The 18,810-nt window shown below is 49.5% G+C and overlaps 6 protein-coding genes across 6 annotated transcripts; 3 read left to right on the top strand and 3 right to left on the bottom strand.

Moving 5' to 3' along the window:
• Positions 1–299: 299 nt before the first annotated feature.
• F4812DRAFT_423998 (inhibitor of growth proteins N-terminal histone-binding-domain-containing protein) lies at positions 300–2,739 on the top strand. The gene is made up of 2 exons (XM_047933798.1): positions 300–1,638; positions 1,819–2,739. Exons 1-2 carry the CDS (start codon positions 956–958, stop codon positions 2,492–2,494), a joined length of 1,359 nt encoding a protein of 452 aa, XP_047790970.1. The 5' UTR covers positions 300–955; the 3' UTR covers positions 2,495–2,739.
• A 595-nt stretch (positions 2,740–3,334) lies between these two features.
• On the bottom strand, positions 3,335–5,513 carry F4812DRAFT_338223 (UTP-glucose-1-phosphate uridylyltransferase). Its single transcript, XM_047931620.1, has 3 exons — positions 5,055–5,513; positions 4,922–4,998; positions 3,335–4,859 (listed from the first exon to the last, which is right to left on the bottom strand). The coding sequence occupies exons 1-3, from the start codon at positions 5,175–5,177 to the stop codon at positions 3,569–3,571; spliced, it is 1,491 nt and encodes a 496-aa protein (XP_047790969.1). The 5' UTR covers positions 5,178–5,513; the 3' UTR covers positions 3,335–3,568.
• A 3,439-nt stretch (positions 5,514–8,952) lies between these two features.
• F4812DRAFT_450675 (uncharacterized protein) lies at positions 8,953–9,725 on the top strand (the record flags this gene model as incomplete). Its single annotated transcript, XM_047936117.1, has 2 exons — positions 8,953–9,480; positions 9,603–9,725. 2 exons carry the CDS (start codon positions 8,953–8,955, stop codon positions 9,723–9,725), a joined length of 651 nt encoding a protein of 216 aa, XP_047790968.1.
• A 1,275-nt stretch (positions 9,726–11,000) lies between these two features.
• On the bottom strand, positions 11,001–12,114 carry F4812DRAFT_458179 (Dihydroneopterin aldolase-domain-containing protein; the record flags this gene model as incomplete). Its single annotated transcript, XM_047937326.1, has 2 exons — positions 11,001–11,198; positions 11,284–12,114. 2 exons carry the CDS (start codon positions 12,112–12,114, stop codon positions 11,001–11,003), a joined length of 1,029 nt encoding a protein of 342 aa, XP_047790967.1.
• Positions 12,115–13,412: 1,298 nt separating this feature from the next.
• F4812DRAFT_458178 (uncharacterized protein) lies at positions 13,413–15,269 on the top strand (the record flags this gene model as incomplete). The annotated part of the gene is made up of 3 exons (XM_047937325.1): positions 13,413–14,027; positions 14,128–14,317; positions 14,383–15,269. 3 exons carry the CDS (start codon positions 13,413–13,415, stop codon positions 15,267–15,269), a joined length of 1,692 nt encoding a protein of 563 aa, XP_047790966.1.
• Positions 15,270–15,959: 690 nt separating this feature from the next.
• On the bottom strand, positions 15,960–18,601 carry F4812DRAFT_423977 (uncharacterized protein). Its single transcript, XM_047933797.1, has one exon. It carries the CDS (start codon positions 18,462–18,464, stop codon positions 16,341–16,343), a length of 2,124 nt encoding a protein of 707 aa, XP_047790965.1. The 5' UTR covers positions 18,465–18,601; the 3' UTR covers positions 15,960–16,340.
• Between the last annotated feature and the right edge of the window lie 209 nt (positions 18,602–18,810).

Here is an 18,810-nt window from a genome sequence, read left to right as displayed (position 1 = left end):
AGGCGACTTTCGTAACACCAAGAATGCGGTAGCAGGGTAGATGCCGATTTGCTCCACTATAATGCACGGGCTAACTAGCATACAAAATTGGAAGAGACGCTAAGCTAGATCTGCAATAGACCGGATCGGTACCTGGATTGAAGTTACTTTCTTTCTAGCATTGCCCCGATTTGCTTCATCCAGCCAATGGGAACTAATATTTTCGTAAATTACGTAATGGGTTAGACTTGTCCCAAGTTCTAACATCTGTTGCCTCTACCGTTCTTTAACTTTTAGAATTGATTTTTTTTTATCGATTGAACTAATCTACCTTAACTCCCCACTCTGGGATCTTACTTACCTAAGGGACCAACCATTAACTTCCAGTCGCGTTTACCGCTACCGCTACCGCTACCGATATACCGGCGCAAACAATTCTTATATCCAACGTTACCATCCACTCATCTTTTATATTTATCTCTCCTAGCGCCTTCTCAAACATCGTGCCACTCCTTATTATTGGAAGGTTCCTTTTAAAGTGATATATTATCGGGACTGATCAGGAAGGTGAGCCAGAGCTCAAATTCACACAGATATCCCGATTATGCGCATGTGATTCCAACTGCTTCAGCCAACAAAGTAATTGGCCCCTCCCTGCATTACGTTGCACTGTCTTTTTTCTGGGACGCCGCCGCAGCAATAAAAAAAAAGATGAACGGAGAGTTAGAAGGAAACTTAGATATCTGATTACAGAAAGAAAAGACAAAAATCGAAGAAAAAGAAAAGAAAGCGAATAACAATAGGCAACGCAGCAATAATTACCGGAATCAATGCATCTTACCATTCCCTTCCTCTAGTTTCAAGCTTTCCAGTTTCCTCTATCTTCGCGCGCGTTATCGCTTGCTCTTTGAACACGCTCTCACCATCACCTACCCAAAGAGCGTGCCCCTCCGCTTAGAGGGCCAGGTTAACAACGATGCCTAGAGACGATCTCTCCATAGACTTCGTAAAGAAGATGGCGCCCTCGACCGACGCGCAAGACCCTGCCGCCATCCTCGAAGATTTCATTCATCGAACCGCCAACCTGCCTGAAGAGATCCGCTTCATCCAAGATGAGATAGCCGACAAAGACCGCACGTATCAGGAGTGTGTTAAAACAATCGAAGAGAGCGACGCTAAGATCCAACGCTGGATTCGTATGAATGGTAGCCACACGCCTTTCCCCCGCGAGCAGATGTTACGCGAGACCATCCGCGAAAATTATACTCGAGCAGACAAGCTTGCGGAAGAGAAGATCCAGCTGGCCCAGAAGGCCCAGACGCTCTTTGACAAACATATCCGACATCTCGACCTACAGATCAAGCAGCTTGGCGACCGAAACGAACCCGGGTTTACTGACCCCGACGAGATACCTTCCGTCGTACGACCGAGCGCCGCCAACAATAGTAATACTAGCCTTCGGGTGCTCGCGGTCTCGGCAGCTAGTAACACGCCGCTCAACCCTATCACTAATAATGCGACCCCGACCGGATCGAGAGCCGCCAACCCCCAGATCAGGACCACCCAATCACAAGCACACATCTCCAGCTCCGCACCTACGTCTCCCGCCGCAAGCATGATCATGAGCAACCGCAACCAGCGCGAGTCCTCTGCCGGACCGTGAGTAACCAATCAGAATTCTTTACTTCCTTTTACAACACAACATATTGCTTGGACTCCTTTCCTCTCCAATTATTTGCAGCACTTCTTCCTCTTCAGAACTTGGCACACACATAAACTCTTAAAACAGATATCCGCATTACATATAAACAAGAAACAACCAATACTAACTAGATACAGTGGAAGCGGTGCTCCGAAGAGGGGCCCACGAGTGACTTCCAGCTTAGGTAGCTTGCCGACAGCGTCGAGTGGACTAGCTCGTCATGCTTCTCTCGGACCAGGGACGCCCAAGGCAGGGACACCGGGGGCATCGAGGGCAGGTAGTGCTGGCCCGCGGGCCAGTTCGAAAGCCGGGAGCGTAGGTGTCGGGAGGAAAGGCACACCATCAGCTGGAGTTAGCCGAAAGAAACCTCCGAACTCGAAATCGACGTTGTCGCGTGTCAAACGAGCGGGTATATCCAAGGGGTCACCGGTATCGACCGCCGACAGCGAGCTTTCGGACGCGGAATCGGTGCGGTCGTCGCGCGCGGGATCTAGGGCCGGCAGCGGCACGCCCGTGCCCCGCCCGCATAACACTCACCATCATCATCGCAAACATTCGCAGCTCGACGGGGACGAGGAGATGCGGGACCGGGGCTCGGCGTCGGCGGGCTCGGGAGGCTCGGACGACGAGGACGAGGAAGGCAAGAAGTACTGCCTGTGCCAGCACGTATCGTACGGCGATATGGTGGCTTGCGACAACCCGGCCTGTCCCTACGAGTGGTTCCACTGGACCTGCGTCGGCCTCAAGTCCGAACCCGAGGGCCGCTGGTACTGTCCCTCGTGCACCGAGAGCATGAAGAAGAAGGGGAAATGAAGAAACATAGGAAATGCGAATCGACATCGAATGGAAAGTCGGTTCGGTTGGGTTCACTCTTATTACTATTTATTTATTTATTTGGGGGTATGTATACCTTAGGTACCTTAGCACCTATGTACATATGCGCTAGCACTGCTAGACTCAATACAAATCGAAGCATGGAACGATTGGATGAAGTATGACTTTTTTTCGTTACCTACCTAGGCTATACTATAGAGCGTCATCCGCTTTACCCCCCGTCGCCAGTGTTCTTCTAATAAATGCAAACTTGACGCGTGCCAGGTCGGATCTGAAGCACCCGGTAGCACCTACAGCCACCTAGGTACCTAGGTATCACATCAACTTCTCAGATTACCTACCCAGTTACTTCGCAGTGGTTATTGGCTCAGGTACGCTCGTCCGAGTGTTGTTTGACATGAATCTTAAAGGGCCAGACGCCGACAAAGTTTGGCGTCAACGTAGGTACCCGATATTCAGATGATTAAAGTTGTAACAGACAAACTGAGGACGCATACAACCTTCAAGATTAACGTGTGGCGAAACTTTATTTCAATACCAAAGCTCCATACCGGCAAGCATATCCTCGACTCTACACCAAGGTAGGTAGTGTATAGGTAGCTTTAGGTATACAGATCATGCAATAGTCACAACACATACTCGACATCATCGTCGTCTACTAGCGTACTTGCACTGGGATATTATGTATATCCTTTATTTCATTATGTTTACCGGCGTCTACATACCACGCCCGTACGTCCTTGCCATAAACCCTCCATTTTCCTCGGTCGCTGTGCATTCACTCAAATCCTGCATCCTGCTGCTGCAATACCGCCTTGCCACTGCCGCAGCAACGTTGTCGTCTCTATATGACATACAACTTCCCATAATTCACCCGTATAGCTGGCAAAGGGCGATAAACCACCATGCCAAATCTCTACGGGAAAAAAACGCGCACACATTATAATACGTAGAAACGTACGGAATGGAGGAGGGGGGACAAAACGCTTATCAACACAAAAAGCAGAAAGGTCCCGAAAAAGTACGCCAATAGATTAGGGTTCCTTCCACAGATTAATGCTCCAATAGACGCAAGCTACCTTCGACGACAACGTTCTCCAGGATGGATCCCGGAGGGATGTCGATCGTGGAGCCTTCCGTTGCGACGATGATAACGGTTCCCTTCAGCTCCACGCCACGATGTAAGTTGACGTTGCCAGTAATCGTGAGATGGTCCAACTCGATGATCTTGGGGATGGAAGGGATGCGCTTCTGGAAGTCCGAGACCTTCTTGAAATCGCTACCCAGCTTGATGAGCGGCGCGCCACCGAAGCGGGCGGGGCTCAATTGCAGCTGACCGTGCTTAACGGTGTACAGGTCTGACTTGACAAGCATGAGATCTGAGCAGGTCTTGACAGGCAAGAATCGGCGACGGGGTACATTGACACCGTGGGCATTTTTGAAGTGGCGGATGGCAGCTCCGACGGCGGTCTCCAGCTGAAGGATGGAGATGTCCGACTCTCCCTTCTTATCACCAGGAATGGTCTTGCCGTTAGGGATGATCTCCATCTCAAGCTCATTGTTCTCCACAACGCGCTTGATGGCATGGGTGTTCATCCAGATGTTGTTGGTGTTGAAGTACTTGAACTTCTTAATCGACTTGAATTCGTTGACGTGCTCCTTAGGAACCTGGGCAATTTCCAACAGACGCACGGAACCATCGTAGTCAATGATGGTACCACCCTTGACGTCAGCCTTGGTCTTGTTTGTCAGCTCCATGACGTATTCGGCCTTCGTCTCGACCATGTGTTGCAGGATACGTAGATCTACGACGGCACCTAGGTTGTCGACGTTGGATAGGAAGATGATCTCGATGCCCCGGTCAATGAGCTTATCGAGGAGCCCGGAGTTGTAGAGAGACTCGAAGACGTCACCGTGTCCGGGAGGGTACCACTCGTTGATGCTCGAGTCAAAGCTCTTGGGGACGGGTAGAAGCGAATCCTTGTAAATTCTTGGGTATCGCGACTGGTTGAAGGTAAGAATGTCGACGTTGTGGCCCTCGTACTTCTTGATGATGGAGGCAGTGTCATCGTGAGTGTTGAACGAGTTCATCAGGATGAAAGGGACGTTGGTGTTGTATGTCCGGTTCAGGTACTCGACTTGTCGTACGGACATGTCGAGGAAAGACATACCATCGCGGACTTCGATGACGGATTTGGGACCGACACAACCCATGGATGTACCCAAGCCACCGTTCAGCTTCAGAACGGCTAGCTTGTTGAGGAATTCGACGGATTCAGTATTGGCTAGGTCTTCGTAGTCTACGACCTGTCCTTGCGCAGGGGGTTTAATACGATCCCAGTCGCTAACCAGCCCATCGTTAGCCTCGTTGATTTGAAGTTAAACCACGATAGAATTTATACATACACAGAGTTTCCCTTGGCCTTGTCATTTAGGTATCGACGGAAGAGAGCGAAGAAGTTGTCCATTTCAGTTTCGAATAGCTAACACGACTAGTTAGTTTGACATGGCGAAAATGAGTGTTGTTGTAGACACATACCTTCTTCTGCTCCGGGTCCTTTACGGTCTCGGCAAGCTCAGTGAGAGAATTGCGCATTTGCGCGGCGGCGACGTTGGTAGAAGCATTCTCGAAGGCCTCGTCGACTATTAGCAAACCAGGCATTTTGGAGATGATCGAAGAGAAATTGATATAATTAAGCTCAAAAAGATGTAAGGTTAAACGGGAAAACCACCACCATAAACACTTATCGGTGGCTAAATAAAGAATCCCGGATTTGGCGAAGATGATGTAGTGACTGGGGAGTAGAGAAGAATTGTGACTGTGATCTTATGATGTTTGAGAGATCGAACTTTCCAAGTGTAGCCAATACAGGAGGAACTTTATATTGCCATGCAATCTAAAGTACTGAGGCATAACACACGTGGATTCCCCAGGACTACTTGGGTTTCTTGGGCAACTCGTCATGTTGGATAGGAAACAAAGAGGGTACGATGTAATTTGAAAGGGGGGAAACGAGGGAAAGGATGGAAAGGAGAGAGGGAGTAAGTCGTGTTTCCTCGTTGACTCGGGAACCCGCGATTTCAGATTGCTATGGATTAATACCAAGGGTAAAGAAATGAAGCTGCACTCACCATGTGCGATCGAGTCTTTCCGTGGTGTCGACCAGCGAACTCACCGTCCGCATCGTTCCCGCCAGGCTTCAGATGAGTAGGCAGCGCACTCTTGATTACCTGAGCCATTGTGTATTTTGTGTAGATTCAAGTAACTTTATGTGTTCTTTTTTCGTTGATGGATTAGGTAGGTTACTGAATCGAAAAATGAGTGAGTGAGCTCCTAGTTGAGACGATGTAGGTGTAGGAGACTAGGCGGATGTTTTTAACGAGGAAAAAGGAGGTTAAGAATTTCTTTTAGTAACGATTTGGGATGACGATTTGTCTGGACTTTTTGGGTGGGCAATGGCGGGGTAATTTTTTGGTTGGCAGCGGAGCTTCGACAGCTACGGTAAATTTTGATACCTAAAAAAAGGGGGGGTTAGCTTACTTCTGCAGTTGCAAATGCACCATTGACGTAATGCAGACTAAATTAAAGCAAGTCACTCATGTCCTTCCCTGATTGATTGATTGCTTGCTTCGGTTGCTGTTGCTTCGTGTATATAAGGTACCTTTATAAGGTAGGTACCTTAGGTAAGTTAGGTATATTATATTTTTCAGTTGGGCTCTTTCCTCCTATCCAATCCAATCAACTCCCTTTTTTTTTCATCTCCATTTTACTTTCGTCGTTTCGTCGTTTCGTCCTACCCGGCTGCTAACCGGTAACACTAGTAAAAGTAGTGACGAAGCCAACTCACACTTGTTTTGAAGATCTCCGAGAATTAGAGCTTCCATGACGAAACGTATATTCCTTCTCATTATAAAGGAAGTAGTTTTCCAAGCCTCGTCGTCCTGTGCCCTATACTCTCTGTGTTCCTCTATCCTCGTGTCTCAGACTTGACAGTTCGCCTCTTCGTGTGGCGCTCAATCACATGCCGGACTCAAGCGGGGGGGGAATAAGGAGAAAGAAAAAAACATGCGATACGTTGCAGCCCTTAGATTGAAAAAAAGATCAGACACATACCTGGTGAACTTGAACGTCCTGTACCCAACTATCTGCAGTCTGGCCTGATTGGAAGTTGTGCGAAGAGGAAAGGAGGACCATCCAAGTAACCCAGGGGAGCATATCGTCCCCCTTTTATATGGCTTGGTTTTCTTCTAGTCGTCCGAACCCCTTGATGGTTGCTCCAGGAAATTATCGGTAGCCCCATGGCCACGAATCGTGCTTCTATTACACTAACCTTATTCTATTACAACCCATAAAACAGAATATCTCGACAAGTATCTCCGTTCCGATTGTTCTAGCCTTAGATTTAAACACAATTAAACAACACGAATGCCTAGTACTGAATAGGACTGTAGTAGATACTGTGCCAATTCGATATGCGGTGTAGTGTATATCTCCCTTGTACCGTACAGCAAGTGGTACTGCTATGTATAGCACTTCACCGCGAATATTCGAGTCTCAAATGGATCACCTCCTCGAAAATGCCCCCTTCAAAACAGGTCAGGCTAATCCACTTGCGGCATTTGTGGACATGGGTTAGACCCTGCTAAGCTAGAAAGCTAAGATGGCTGAAAGGTCCACCGCGACGATATTCACGTCGGACTTGGTACGGTATCCTAGCCACGATAGTTTAGGTATTTGGGATGCCCTTCGCGGGACGGAATACTGCAGTTTCTCCAACATAAGGAGAAGGCCCGTTTCCTACCGCAACGGACAACGCCATCCCACATTAGACAAGTACGGGTATAGGACGTAGGGTATCAATACATTTCCCAGGGCGTGCAGGCTTAGAGCGCTTCAAGGCTGAAAAAAAAAGGGATATCCAAAAGATCTATCACATTTTACCGACATTCGTTTGACAACAATGGAGGGTGGGTCGAAGTTCAAAAGTTGGCTTGGGCTGGCATCCGCAGTTCAAGTCTAGCCTGACCGGACTCCTCCAAATATGGGTGGGTAGTATTTTCACCTCCTTCAATGTCGTAGTTGGCATTCAAGCTACCGATAGAAAAAGATAGAGAAGAAAAAAAGACTCTTTCCTACCTACACGATCCAAGGTTTCTCGTTTTGGATAGGCGGCTTTGTCGAAAATGTTTTCTACGCAAACCCCTCTCGGACGACATTCGACTTGCCCCCAAGGTTCTAGTCAGTAATAATATATTGGCAACATTATATCTCGCAATAACAAATATACCTTCCTCTCCACTAATAATCAATTAGCTCACCCAATACATGGTTTCATTTCAGACCAGCGGGAACTAAAGCGCGTACTAAGTTCTAGAGCAATCCACTTGATATTCGTTTAAATGAAATTCTCATATCGGTTGGTTTGGAATAGCTACTATGTAAGGCTATCGAATACCAGTGAAACCGCCAGCCGAGATGCTTCGATCGAATCAGGTCTTAGCGAAAGGTGGGTTTTTCTGTTCAGAGTTGATTTGAGAAGGATGATTCAAATTGATCACTCTAGTGAGATAACGATGACGAGACTACCTTAACAACGGCTGCCACGTCAGTTTTGTAGCAAATAAATAATCGGGAGGTTTCCACGTGGGGGCTATGCGGTTGAAGAGAACATGGATTAATCAATGTAAGTACCTAGGTAGGTAGGTGACGTAGACTTTTAAACAATGTGTTTTGTCTTTTGACTCTTTATATTGACTTCATTGCTTATTGAAGAATACCTAATATTACATAGTATATATAAAACACCATATAAATACCCCTTAGGTAGGTTGCGCGGGATCGATATCTTCGCGACTAGGCAAATGAAGAGCCGCATCTGGCTAACCTTAATTGCTTTGCCAAAGCCTCAAAAGCTTGAGTTGGGATGTTGCCTTTTGAAAGTAAACAATGCGGCGATAGCGTTTATAGCATCTGTGGCGTTCGCAGGGACAGAGTCAAGGAAAATCCATTCGACTCCACATGGCGATGCCTACCACAGTTGATTGGCCAATGTTTTACGGTCAGCAGTGTCCCCTGAGGTTCTCGAATTCCAAACTGAACCGATTACCTCTCAGCCCCCTTTCCAAGATTTCGCTTCGTTGCACGGCACCTACCATACCTACCTAAGGTAAATAACAAATATTGACAATATTTCCCCAAATTGGAATTCTTTGGTTGCACTTCCCCGCTACCGTCCTTCAAAGGGGTATCGTCTACATATTAGCTAGCATTTATCTATCCGGTGATTGTAACCACCTGCTCATCTTTCGTCCGTTCTCGCCAAGGGGGGCGGATAGGGACGCTGTTATCAACGAAGATTAGGTACTGATACTGTTATCAAAGATACTTGTCTACATCACCTAACCTAGGTAAACGTGTACTCCGTTGGAAAAGCGAGATGGGAAGCGTCAGCGACTTGCCTTATTGGCAGGTGAACGTACCCGAAAACGAGAGGACGGAAGAGTGTCCGGAATTCCTTCGCAGCCTAAGCGTCAAGGATATCGGCATTATCGGCACGCCAGACTCGGAGTACACAGTGGCGACGTGGGCCGAGGTCCAGAGGATCGTAGCCGAGAACCAACTGGGCTCGTTCAGACGCATCCCCTCCGACCTCAGGCGGTACCTCGAGTACACGTGGAAGCTGAAGCGGGACTACGGCAGCGTCATGAACTTCGTTTTGACTCAACGGCTCCACTGGGACGCCCCCGTGAAGCCGCGAGGCGGGCCCTTCGAGTTCGAGGACGACATCAAGATCCTGTGGAACGACTGGCCGTACGGCATCGACCCCAGGATCGTCCACCTCGTCGTCTGGACCAAGTTCGAGCTCCCCGAGGACCCCGTCACCACGGATCTGACCGACGAGGCTCGGGCCGAGATCGACGCCTACGTGCAGAAGACATTTGGGTCCAGACTCCCGAAAGATCGCGTAAGTGAGAATATCTACAGCCCTTCAGTACCTAGTCTCGTCTCGCCCCCGTACCCCTAGGTACCTAAGTTTAGCCACGCTAAGATGTTTGGGGGGGGGGGGGTTAGTACATCTGGTTCAAGAATTGGAGATCCTTGAAATCCGTCCAAGCCGTAGAGCATTTCCACATCATGCTCTTCGACCCGGACCCCAATTTTGTCGAAGAAATCACGCACGGCGACGTCCCGTCTTGCCGCAAGGTTTGACGTGGCCTCGTTTATTAGGCGCCCCCTTCATGATAGATGATAGATGATAGACGATAAATATGATGTAGCCTTGGCTTTCTATGAAGACTCAAGATTAGACCAGCATGGACGGCATGTACCGAGACGCATCCTTGTATGCGTCAGGGATCCTGCATCATCATAACATGAATACCGAATCTGAGGTAGGAATCCATCGTTGGAGAAACACATAGACGGCTAAACCTGCCTCAAAGTTCGTGAGTCATGAATTGTGTATATTCATCGTGTTTGGAAACGAGGCTGACCAAGCCCTTGTAAATCCTCACGAATGTAGTTCCCCGTCCGGCTTCGCCTCGTCATACCACCCTTCTGTCTCAAGTATGATCAGACATTGAGGTCACGATGCTAGACCTTGTGCTGGAACACAGGCTATCCATGTTGATGGCACAAGGCCACGTCACAATCCACTTATGTAGCTTCACTTATGCCAGGGACCGTGTATCGTAGATCCCAACCCGGAGCTATGGCAGCCCTATCCGATCAATCAAAAGGTACCAACGGGGAGTTGATAAAACTACCATTCTATACGCGTGGCGACAGATTCCACCGTATTATGTTACACGCATAGAAGTCTCTCTATCTGATTCCCACAGATTTCATGTCCATTGGACGGCCTGTTGCATATTCCAGAACAGTTTGCTACCTCCTACGGTCTCTCTTTCACGGCACCCGGATGATGTTAAGTTATTTTTAGTTTACGTTAGATACCGATAATGGGGACAGTTGAACTCCAGTAAGTTTGATGTAGCTTAGGTAGGTTAGGTACCTGTTACTCGAAATTTTCAAACTTCGATAAGCTTTAGGGAGAAAGGCATAAGTTTACTAGCTACCTGTCTGTATAATGTGTTTCGATCATCACCATGTCCCTAGGAACGTTGACCGGATAAGACATGGGAATGCTTCAATACGGGACTTCACGAGAGGTATATAATGAAATTACCGACTTCCAGCGAAGAGCTCCGTGAAGGTAAACCAGTCTCTTCGTAGAGACATGTGCCCAAGTTAAGATTATGAAGCCTTCTATCTATAAGGCGACAATCTTGTAATATAGTAGCACAGGAAGGTTTTCTAATATGGATATATTTCCTACAACGTTAGAACAGGCAAGTTATATGCGTTGTATCACACAACTTACCACTTGAGATATCCACCGTCGTCCTGCATACCTACCTAGAACCTATATCGACGTTTCGTCGGAACAGCAACCCCTTCTTTCCCTTTCGCTAGGCCGTAGAATCACGACCCCATTGTCACTTCGACGGCTGGGAACTCGGCGGTAGGTATCGCAATCGGCTTCTCCAAGCAGACCTTTACCCGCCACCCCCGGTCTTTCATGGGCTTCGGGTCGTCAGCGATCCTGAAGTCCGATAAGATCTTATTGCCGACGTGGGATGCAAGAGCCTCTAGCGTCTCGAAGGACGAAGACTCTATTGCCTATTTGCATACGCGTAAGCGGCATTTCAAGACCCCGGGTATTTCTGTACAGCTGCATAGTATATAATCGCCTTGGTGCACTTACCTCTACTACGATAGCCTCCAGCTCGGTATGTATATCCTCCGCGACATCGAACTTATCGATCTCGACATCTACAACGAGCATCTGCTTGGCCTTGCGCTCATTCGGGTTAACACCAATGAGCGTGGGAATGTGCAGTCCATGGATGCGCAGGGTGCGAGAGTACGATTGCAGGGGGTTCTGGTTCGTGTCGCCCTTTTCTTTCTCCTGTTCTTTCGGCAGGTCTTCTCTGAAGCTCGCCGTCGTAGTCAAGCTCACGCCGGCGCCGAGGAGAGACGCCTTGGGCAACTCCACGGTGAGCGACAACGAGCGCAGGCGCGCCGCGTGCAGGAACGGCAACTGGTCCAGCGGAAGCGCCACGCGGCTGCCGTCCACAACGCGCCCCGTCATGCGCACCCACAGAAGCTCCATGACGTCCGCGGTGCGCGGGGTCGCGACCTCGGCTTCGTAGCCCGTAGCGGCTACCGCCGACGCCGCCGTCCCGGCCTTGGAATCAGGGTCGGCGGCATTGCCCTGACCTAGAAGCTCGAGGCTACCGAGCAACGCTTTGCTCAGATTGCCGTAGTGCACGGTGCCGGAATCGAGCTTGTCGGTGTTCGCCGACGAGGACTCGCTGACGGCGAAAGGGACCGCGAACGAGACCTCGGACGACAGGAGCACCGGCTGCAGCTTGCCGGAGCGGCCCCAGGCATCCCGGCCGATGGGGATGGAGCTTCGCAGGTTCCGCACGCGGACGACGGCGACGGCCTCGCCCGCGTCAGCGCGAGCGCGCCACGAGCTTACGAGGGGAGCCGGCGGGTCGGCTTTGTCGTTGGTTGGGGGCGCCGGAGACATGTTGGAGTTGAGGATTGGGGATGTCTTCCAGAAGGAGGACAGCATTGCTATAGGTGAGCTTTGAGATGACGCAAGGTCAGACTAGTAAATAAATAGCGGGTTTGCAATGGTGGGGGTTTGTTCAGCTGGAGGAATAAGAGTGAGGTGCCTAAGTCGTTACTAGGTAGTTAAGACTTCACATGTAATAGGTATCACACTTGACCTTGGAAAATTATAAGTGTGTACCTTTAAGGGATCTATTTCGAATAAAGATGAGACGACGAAATCATAGATATAAGGTTAGTTAATAAAGGAGGTTGAAAAAAGCACGAACGAAATGATGTATCTGGATTCTGAGCTGTATTTAAGAGGCCCCACTAACACAGTATTACTTCATTAATAGAAGACAGATTGAAATATTACTAGATGTGTTGTTGAGTTGTCCGTAAACAACTCACCAACTCATCTACTCATCTACTCATCAACATCAAATTATTCAACTTAGGCAAATGTTCATTAATGTATATTCTAACCGTATTATCAAGCAACCAATGTATAAATAGCTCGTTAATCAGACAGACGACAACTTCTGGTGAGATAGAATAACTCCATCGGTCCTGAATTCAATTTGAAGGTAACAATATATCGATCATAGCCTGGGTTAAAGAAGTGCAATAGCTTCTATTCTGCCCAACATATTTGAAATAGTTAAGTAATTTATGAGTTTGGCTTGCAACCGACAGAGCATTAACTAACGCTTATATAGGTAGGTACCTGTGTATTAGAGTAACAAGCACGCCTTATCTCCCAAATATGCCTCTTCCCGAAGCCGCACAATTAAAAGCCCATGGCCTTAGGTAGGTACGTGTCTTGCAGTTGGAATAGGAAAAGAAGGATCGTATCTCTCTCGGTGACTTAGACGACGCACGGGAGTGAGGACGTAATGTATAAGTTGTATGCTATATGAAGTGGTGAAACAGTACCTACCTAGGTAGACAATATCCTATCTTATCCTCAAGAGAACCTTACTACTTCACACGAAACAGCCGACACGTAATCGATACACTGTAAGGTTGGCAGGTACGCAACTATGCTACCGCGTAAAAAGCATCTACGACCACGGGAAAATTACTGGCGTTGAGGTTTTTTTTTTTTCTTTTCGAGTGCGCCAAACACTGTACAATAAATACATTTAACATCTTCGTCCACGCTTGGACCCACCGGACTTCCAACCCAATACAATATAACCATTTCGCAAACAACGAGACAAACGAGAAGGAAAGATAAATCTTTAATACCAGGGATCAGAGAGGTCCAAGATGGTTGCTTTACCGGATGGCCTAACCCTAGGCTCTCCGTCCCCAGCTCGCGGCCGTTCTGTCCTCGCATCCAAGGTTTTCAGCCCGGGATCTGTCGTCGCCGTGTTTGCTCACGGCGAAGGGGCGCCTAGTATAGCTATCCCGGACAACCTCCAACTATCGCGGACCTGCCACTACTGTCTGGCCATAGCGTCGGACGAAGATCCCGCTGCTACTTCGCCCGTGCGCGTGCGTGCTTGCACCGGCTGTCGCACGGTCTACTACTGCTCGCCGAAATGCCAGAAGGCCGACTGGGCGCTCGCACACGGCCGCGGCGAGTGCAAGGCTTTCCGACGGGTGCGGGCTCCCGATCCTGCTTCTAGCTCGTCTGGAAAGGGAGAAGACACCAGCCATCTAGTTCTGCCTACTCCCGTCCGGACTCTGGTCCAAGTGCTCGTGCGCCCGGAGATCCAAGCCGCGATGGCGGAGGTCGAGGGCCACGTCGAGACGGTGCGCGCTACCGACCCGGACGTGACCTGGGCCGGCATGGAGCTCCAGGCCCGCGCCGCGCTGCATTACTTGAATCGGGAGACGAGCCAGAGTAACCTGGCGGAAGCGATGGAGATATTGTGCAAGGTGAGTTGAAGCCGGGAATTTACTTACGGCTACGTACCTACGTACCTATCTATATACATGCTTGCTTGTCTCGCTCGCTCCTGAACCTAACAACAACCAGCTACAAGTCAACTCTTTCAACCGACTTGATCCAGACCTTGGCCAGAGCGGAACATACTTGAACCCTGCACTGGCTATGGTGAACCATTCCTGCATACCGAATGCGTTCGTGCAGTTCATAGGCCGAGCGGCCATCTTACATGCATACCGAGAGATAAAGAAGGGCGAGGAGATAGAGATCTCATACATCGGTAAGTTGTTTGGCATCGACAAATCTCCTCCCTTATTTTCCTTTCAACTACTCACTTTGTACCAGAGTCCACAGTGCACCGTTCGCAACGCCAAGAAGCGCTGAAGACGCGGTATCGTTTCGAATGCGCGTGCCCGCGATGCAAAGAAGACCTAGACGTCTACCAAGTCTGCCAGCGGTATCCGCATCTCGAGCTGAACTTATTCAGCCTCGTCCCCGACCTCGAGAAACTGCGACGCCCGCCCGTCAAACAGCATCTGCAGTCGAACAGACCTCTGCAGAAGTATATCGAGGAGATCTATCCAAACTGCACCGAGTCGCTGCAAGGCATGCCGCTGCCGGAAAAATCCAAACTGCTCCGCCAGCGCTGGAAGCTGTGCGCGCGGCTCCGCCAAGCCGAACTATACGCCATCGACCCCCTGACGCAAGTCATCGTTGAGGCGAGCGTCTATTTCTGCGAACAGGCCAACTTCCCCTACGCCCTGGCATTATCCTGCTTCCTCGCGCTGGACATCGACCCGTACCGCGGCCCCATGCCCTTCCACGGGCAGCGGGTCAAAGGCATGCTGTCGATCGCGAAGCTGCTCGCCAACACGGCTTCGACCGCGCCCTCGACCGCGCCGGGCGGCAATGCCGGGGCCCTGTCGGCCAGGATCTCGCGGGCGCTGGGCAAAATGGACCAGGCCACCATGTGCCAGACGGTGCTGGCCGTCGTCGTGCACTACTGCCCGGCGGCGCACTCGACCGAGTGGCAGGTCTACCGCCAGGCGAGCGAGCTGCTCCGGGACCTCGAGAGCCTGCCGGGCCGGGACGCCGAGAACGCGCTGATCGCCGCTTTCGCGAGGGACCCGACCCGCGCGGAAGAGGCCGAGTTCTTCAAGCTGCTGGTTCTGGACCCGATCCGGGAGCTGGCTGGGTTTGCCCTGGAGATCATGGATGCCGAGTTTGCGTGATGGGATTAAGAAAAAAAAAGAATTAACTGGGTTAGGTACCTAAGGCAGAAAGAGAAAGGGAAAGGGAAAGGGAGTGAACATTTTCACTGTGCGCAAGTCGAAATGCTGCGGGCTTGGTACCGTTAGGTAATTATAGTAATGCCTTATGACATATTTCTCTCTATTCTTGGTGTTGCTTACTAGTAGCACACCTCTTGTGCTTTTCAAACCCACTTCGGACATCTCTTTTTTAGGGGACTCTTCTCTATGGGATTTGACTTGGTATAACTACCTATGAATAGCCTCCTCTCCTCCTAAGTCGTTTGAAATGAGTACTCTCGCAAATAAAGGTGAACTCGCGAAGCCGTATTTCGTTGACTGAATATTACAACACTATATTGTATCTATTAACTGAAATAAAGGCACGAAGACATATTCGCAGTAGCGCCCCTTAAGCCGAAAAGTATACTTTCTACCCTTTGGTTCGCTCTTCGACCGATCTCGGTAGCTGTACTAGTAGTAAACGTGTACCTTGATGTCTTCGCTCTTGGATAGGCTCTTTGAGGGTCTTCTACTTCCACTATCCTCGGTAAAGATACTTCCTAATACTCATAGTGACTATGCTGTGCTTAGGTGTCTGCTTTACAGTTGGCCTTCGGAACTTAAGTAAGTATGCGCGCCTCGAAGAAAACTCTACAAGAGACACTACAATTCGCCGGCATAAAAATAGTTATATCATTAGATGCCTATACCTAAGCTCTCGAAATAGGACTGTATCTACCTAGGTCATGCTGACCCATACAGCACAAGTAACCTTAGGTAGAGGTAGGTAGCTAGAAAAAAAGCCCAACTACCTGCTTCGCAGAACTATCAACTACCAAAGGTAGCTATCCCTGACGAAGAATAATAGAAATTGGGGGTATCTTAGAATACCAATACCAAACACGATTCGTAGCTCGTAGCTCGTATCTCATATATCGCCTACCCATTGCCGTACATGCTTCCGGAACGATGAAACTGAAAAAAACACGAAACACGGCGGATTGGCCTATATGTATAAAAAGAAAAGTTACACGGAAGCTAACTTTTATTTCATTTGACTCCGATGAAACCGATGCCGTTACGCGCGACGCTAACTGCCTTCTTCAGCGCCTGGTCCTCCCTGTCCGTCCATTTCACGCTTAAATTGTCCCAGTTGCTGCCGGGTGTGTTGTATTCTTTCTTAAACTGAGCCTGCATGGCTTGCAGGCGCGCCATCTCGCGCGGGTCGCCGGAACCGCTGAAAACGATGAAACCCGTACACGGCGGTAAGGAATCGTATATGCGCTTGATTCGTTGGGTGAGGTTCTGAACACATGTTTCGAGGGACATGTTGGAAAGATCAGGAGGCGGAAAGTCGCTCTTCCCATTCCACCACCCCTGGAATGCCTCTAGCTCACGGAACCGGGCAAACACAAAGTCAACACCGCCAAAAGGTATCTCTTCTCCGGCGGGATCGCCTTGTACTGCACGCATGATAGCTTCCGCCACTTCTTCGTCCGAGTTGCACCCGATCGGGAACGTCGAAGCTGCTCCGGCACCCTTCATTGGGTCGCCCCAGTCAATCATAGCGCTCGTCTTGCCAACTTGAACGCCCCCTTTGGCTTCAACCCCGCCATTTGCGCGGTAAGCCTTCCCCGTTCTCGTCAGCCGTCGGAATAGATTTTCACCCGAGTCCTGATTCCCCCAAGCTTTTCCCTTTTCGCATTTCTGTTTCACAAGGTCCAAACATGCCTTTGCGTCCTCTATGGAATCGTGCCCCATTATGCCCTTCTGAATCTCACGCTTCAGAAAGCGCTGTGATAAGAACTTAAGACTGTTTTTCAAAGGAGGCCCTCGGTTATGTGGAAAGAGAATAGCAGTGTCAACGACAAACGGGTGAGTAAGCCGGAGCGCTTTTAGATCCGACTCTAGAGAATGTCCTACAAGGATCGTGCGTGGATGGAGAATTTGTAGAAGCTTGGCCTGTATGTCTCCAAGTGTAGTGGTCACAGGGGCTAACATCTGCTCCGTGATGCCAGAGAAACGAGTGACATAGTCGAGGATCGGCTTATCTGGCTTGACCAGCTCGTCGAGAACAATAGTTCCATCCCAACCTACGAGGCTGATCCTCGTAAGGGAGTACTCATCGGGCCCCGTCACGCACATCTCACAGTCGAGAGCCAGAATTTCTCGACCCGCCGTGACACTTCCTTGTTGGATTTCCTCTTCGGGAACGTCTCCATCTTCAAGGTTCTCCACGTTGGTATGAACCCATCCTTCTAGATCTTGAAAGTTTTTGCGCCGCTCCGCTGGTATGCAGGCGGGATGTAATACGTACCCGTTTGCTAGGAAGTCTTCTGGCATCGTTAGAAACTCGGTGATCCTTGTGCGCTCATCCTTCCAACCCTTCGGCTCCCTCGCAGGCTGTACGCCCCGTTGGCTCTTCTCTTCTTTCGTCTTCTCGGTCGGCGCCGTGAGTACGGTGCCGAGTGGTGAGCGGATAGTACCATATTTCTCGTTGCCGGGAGTCCTGACGGGCCACAGGTGACTGAACATGTCTGCGAAATCTTTCAAAATCTCAGGAAGCTCGTTCTTCTTGAGAAGTCGCGGATAATAGTCATCCGGAGATGTTAAAACCCGAGGTCTCTGGTCCGAATCAAAAGGCTGGTCATTATATGTCGCGAAATCGACGTCCTGCTTGAACATGGCCTCTTCTAGACCTGGTACCATGATGGCGACAATCTTTCGAAATTGTGGCCGCTGAGAGATTGCGACCCATTGAGGAGCTGCACCTTCTGCAAAGATGTAAAGGATGAGGTTTCGCAGCGAGTCGAGCGCGATCTTGGATTGGAGCTTGGCATTGTGATTGAAGGTGATTGAAGGGTAATTGCTTGATTGAGGCGCGGGAATCTTCTTTTCCTTGTTCTCCTTTTTCGACTTCTTGGACGAGCGCTTGCTTACGGTTTGCCATCCGTCGTCAGCTTCGTCATGAGGTCTAGATCGCTTCAGGCTACCAGCTTCACTATGGCTAGTACCGGTCGAGATATCCTCGGGGAGATCTGTGGGAATGTGCGGCGACGGAGCTTCGACGCCGAAAACTTCAGCTGGATCAGAGATTGACAAGGGTCCATCAACAGGTAGTTCAAGCGAGTCAGGTAAAAGCCCTTCCACTGAAGGGGTGATAGTATTGTCCATGATCGTGGGTTGCCAAGTATCGGACCAATTATAGAGACAATTATAAATAATAGAGGGAGCTACAAAATCGGATACATTGAAGAATGGGAATTGTATGTAGGGTTGTATGTAGTATGTAGAAGTTTTGCAAGTTGCAGGCCAAGAATTAAGATAACGAAATACTTAGGCGGGTCCGTTGTCCCACTTAGAGCTTATATATATAGTATGTGCATAGGTATGTACATATGCGTATAACTATGTGGGGGAGGCTGGGATTTCTAGGTAGGTACCTGACCAGGTACCTAAGATCGACCATAATTCCCCACAATAGTCCTATTGGCCAAATTTCATTGAGAATACCTTAGGT

This window comes from Daldinia caldariorum, assembly GCF_022478825.1.
Source record: "Daldinia caldariorum strain CBS 122874 unplaced genomic scaffold F4812scaffold_6, whole genome shotgun sequence".
Classification (NCBI taxonomy): Eukaryota; Fungi; Ascomycota; class Sordariomycetes; order Xylariales; family Hypoxylaceae; genus Daldinia; species Daldinia caldariorum.
This window is presented reverse-complemented; position numbering and strand designations above follow the sequence as displayed.

Excerpts from the sequence above, each read along its gene's own strand:
- F4812DRAFT_423998 (XM_047933798.1), top strand. The coding sequence starts at position 956 with ATGCCTAGAGACGATCTCTCCATAGACTTCGTAAAGAAGATGGCGCCC. Across the intron at positions 1,639-1,818 it reads CGCGAGTCCTCTGCCGGACC|TGGAAGCGGTGCTCCGAAGA; the intron begins GTGAGTAACCAA and ends AACTAGATACAG.
- F4812DRAFT_423977 (XM_047933797.1), bottom strand. The coding sequence starts at position 18,464 with ATGGACAATACTATCACCCCTTCAGTGGAAGGGCTTTTACCTGACTCG.
- F4812DRAFT_338223 (XM_047931620.1), bottom strand. The coding sequence starts at position 5,177 with ATGCCTGGTTTGCTAATAGTCGACGAGGCCTTCGAGAATGCTTCTACC. Across the intron at positions 4,999-5,054 it reads AGGACCCGGAGCAGAAGAAG|CTATTCGAAACTGAAATGGA; the intron begins GTATGTGTCTAC and ends TAGTCGTGTTAG. Across the intron at positions 4,860-4,921 it reads AAGGCCAAGGGAAACTCTGT|CGACTGGGATCGTATTAAAC; the intron begins GTATGTATAAAT and ends TGGGCTGGTTAG.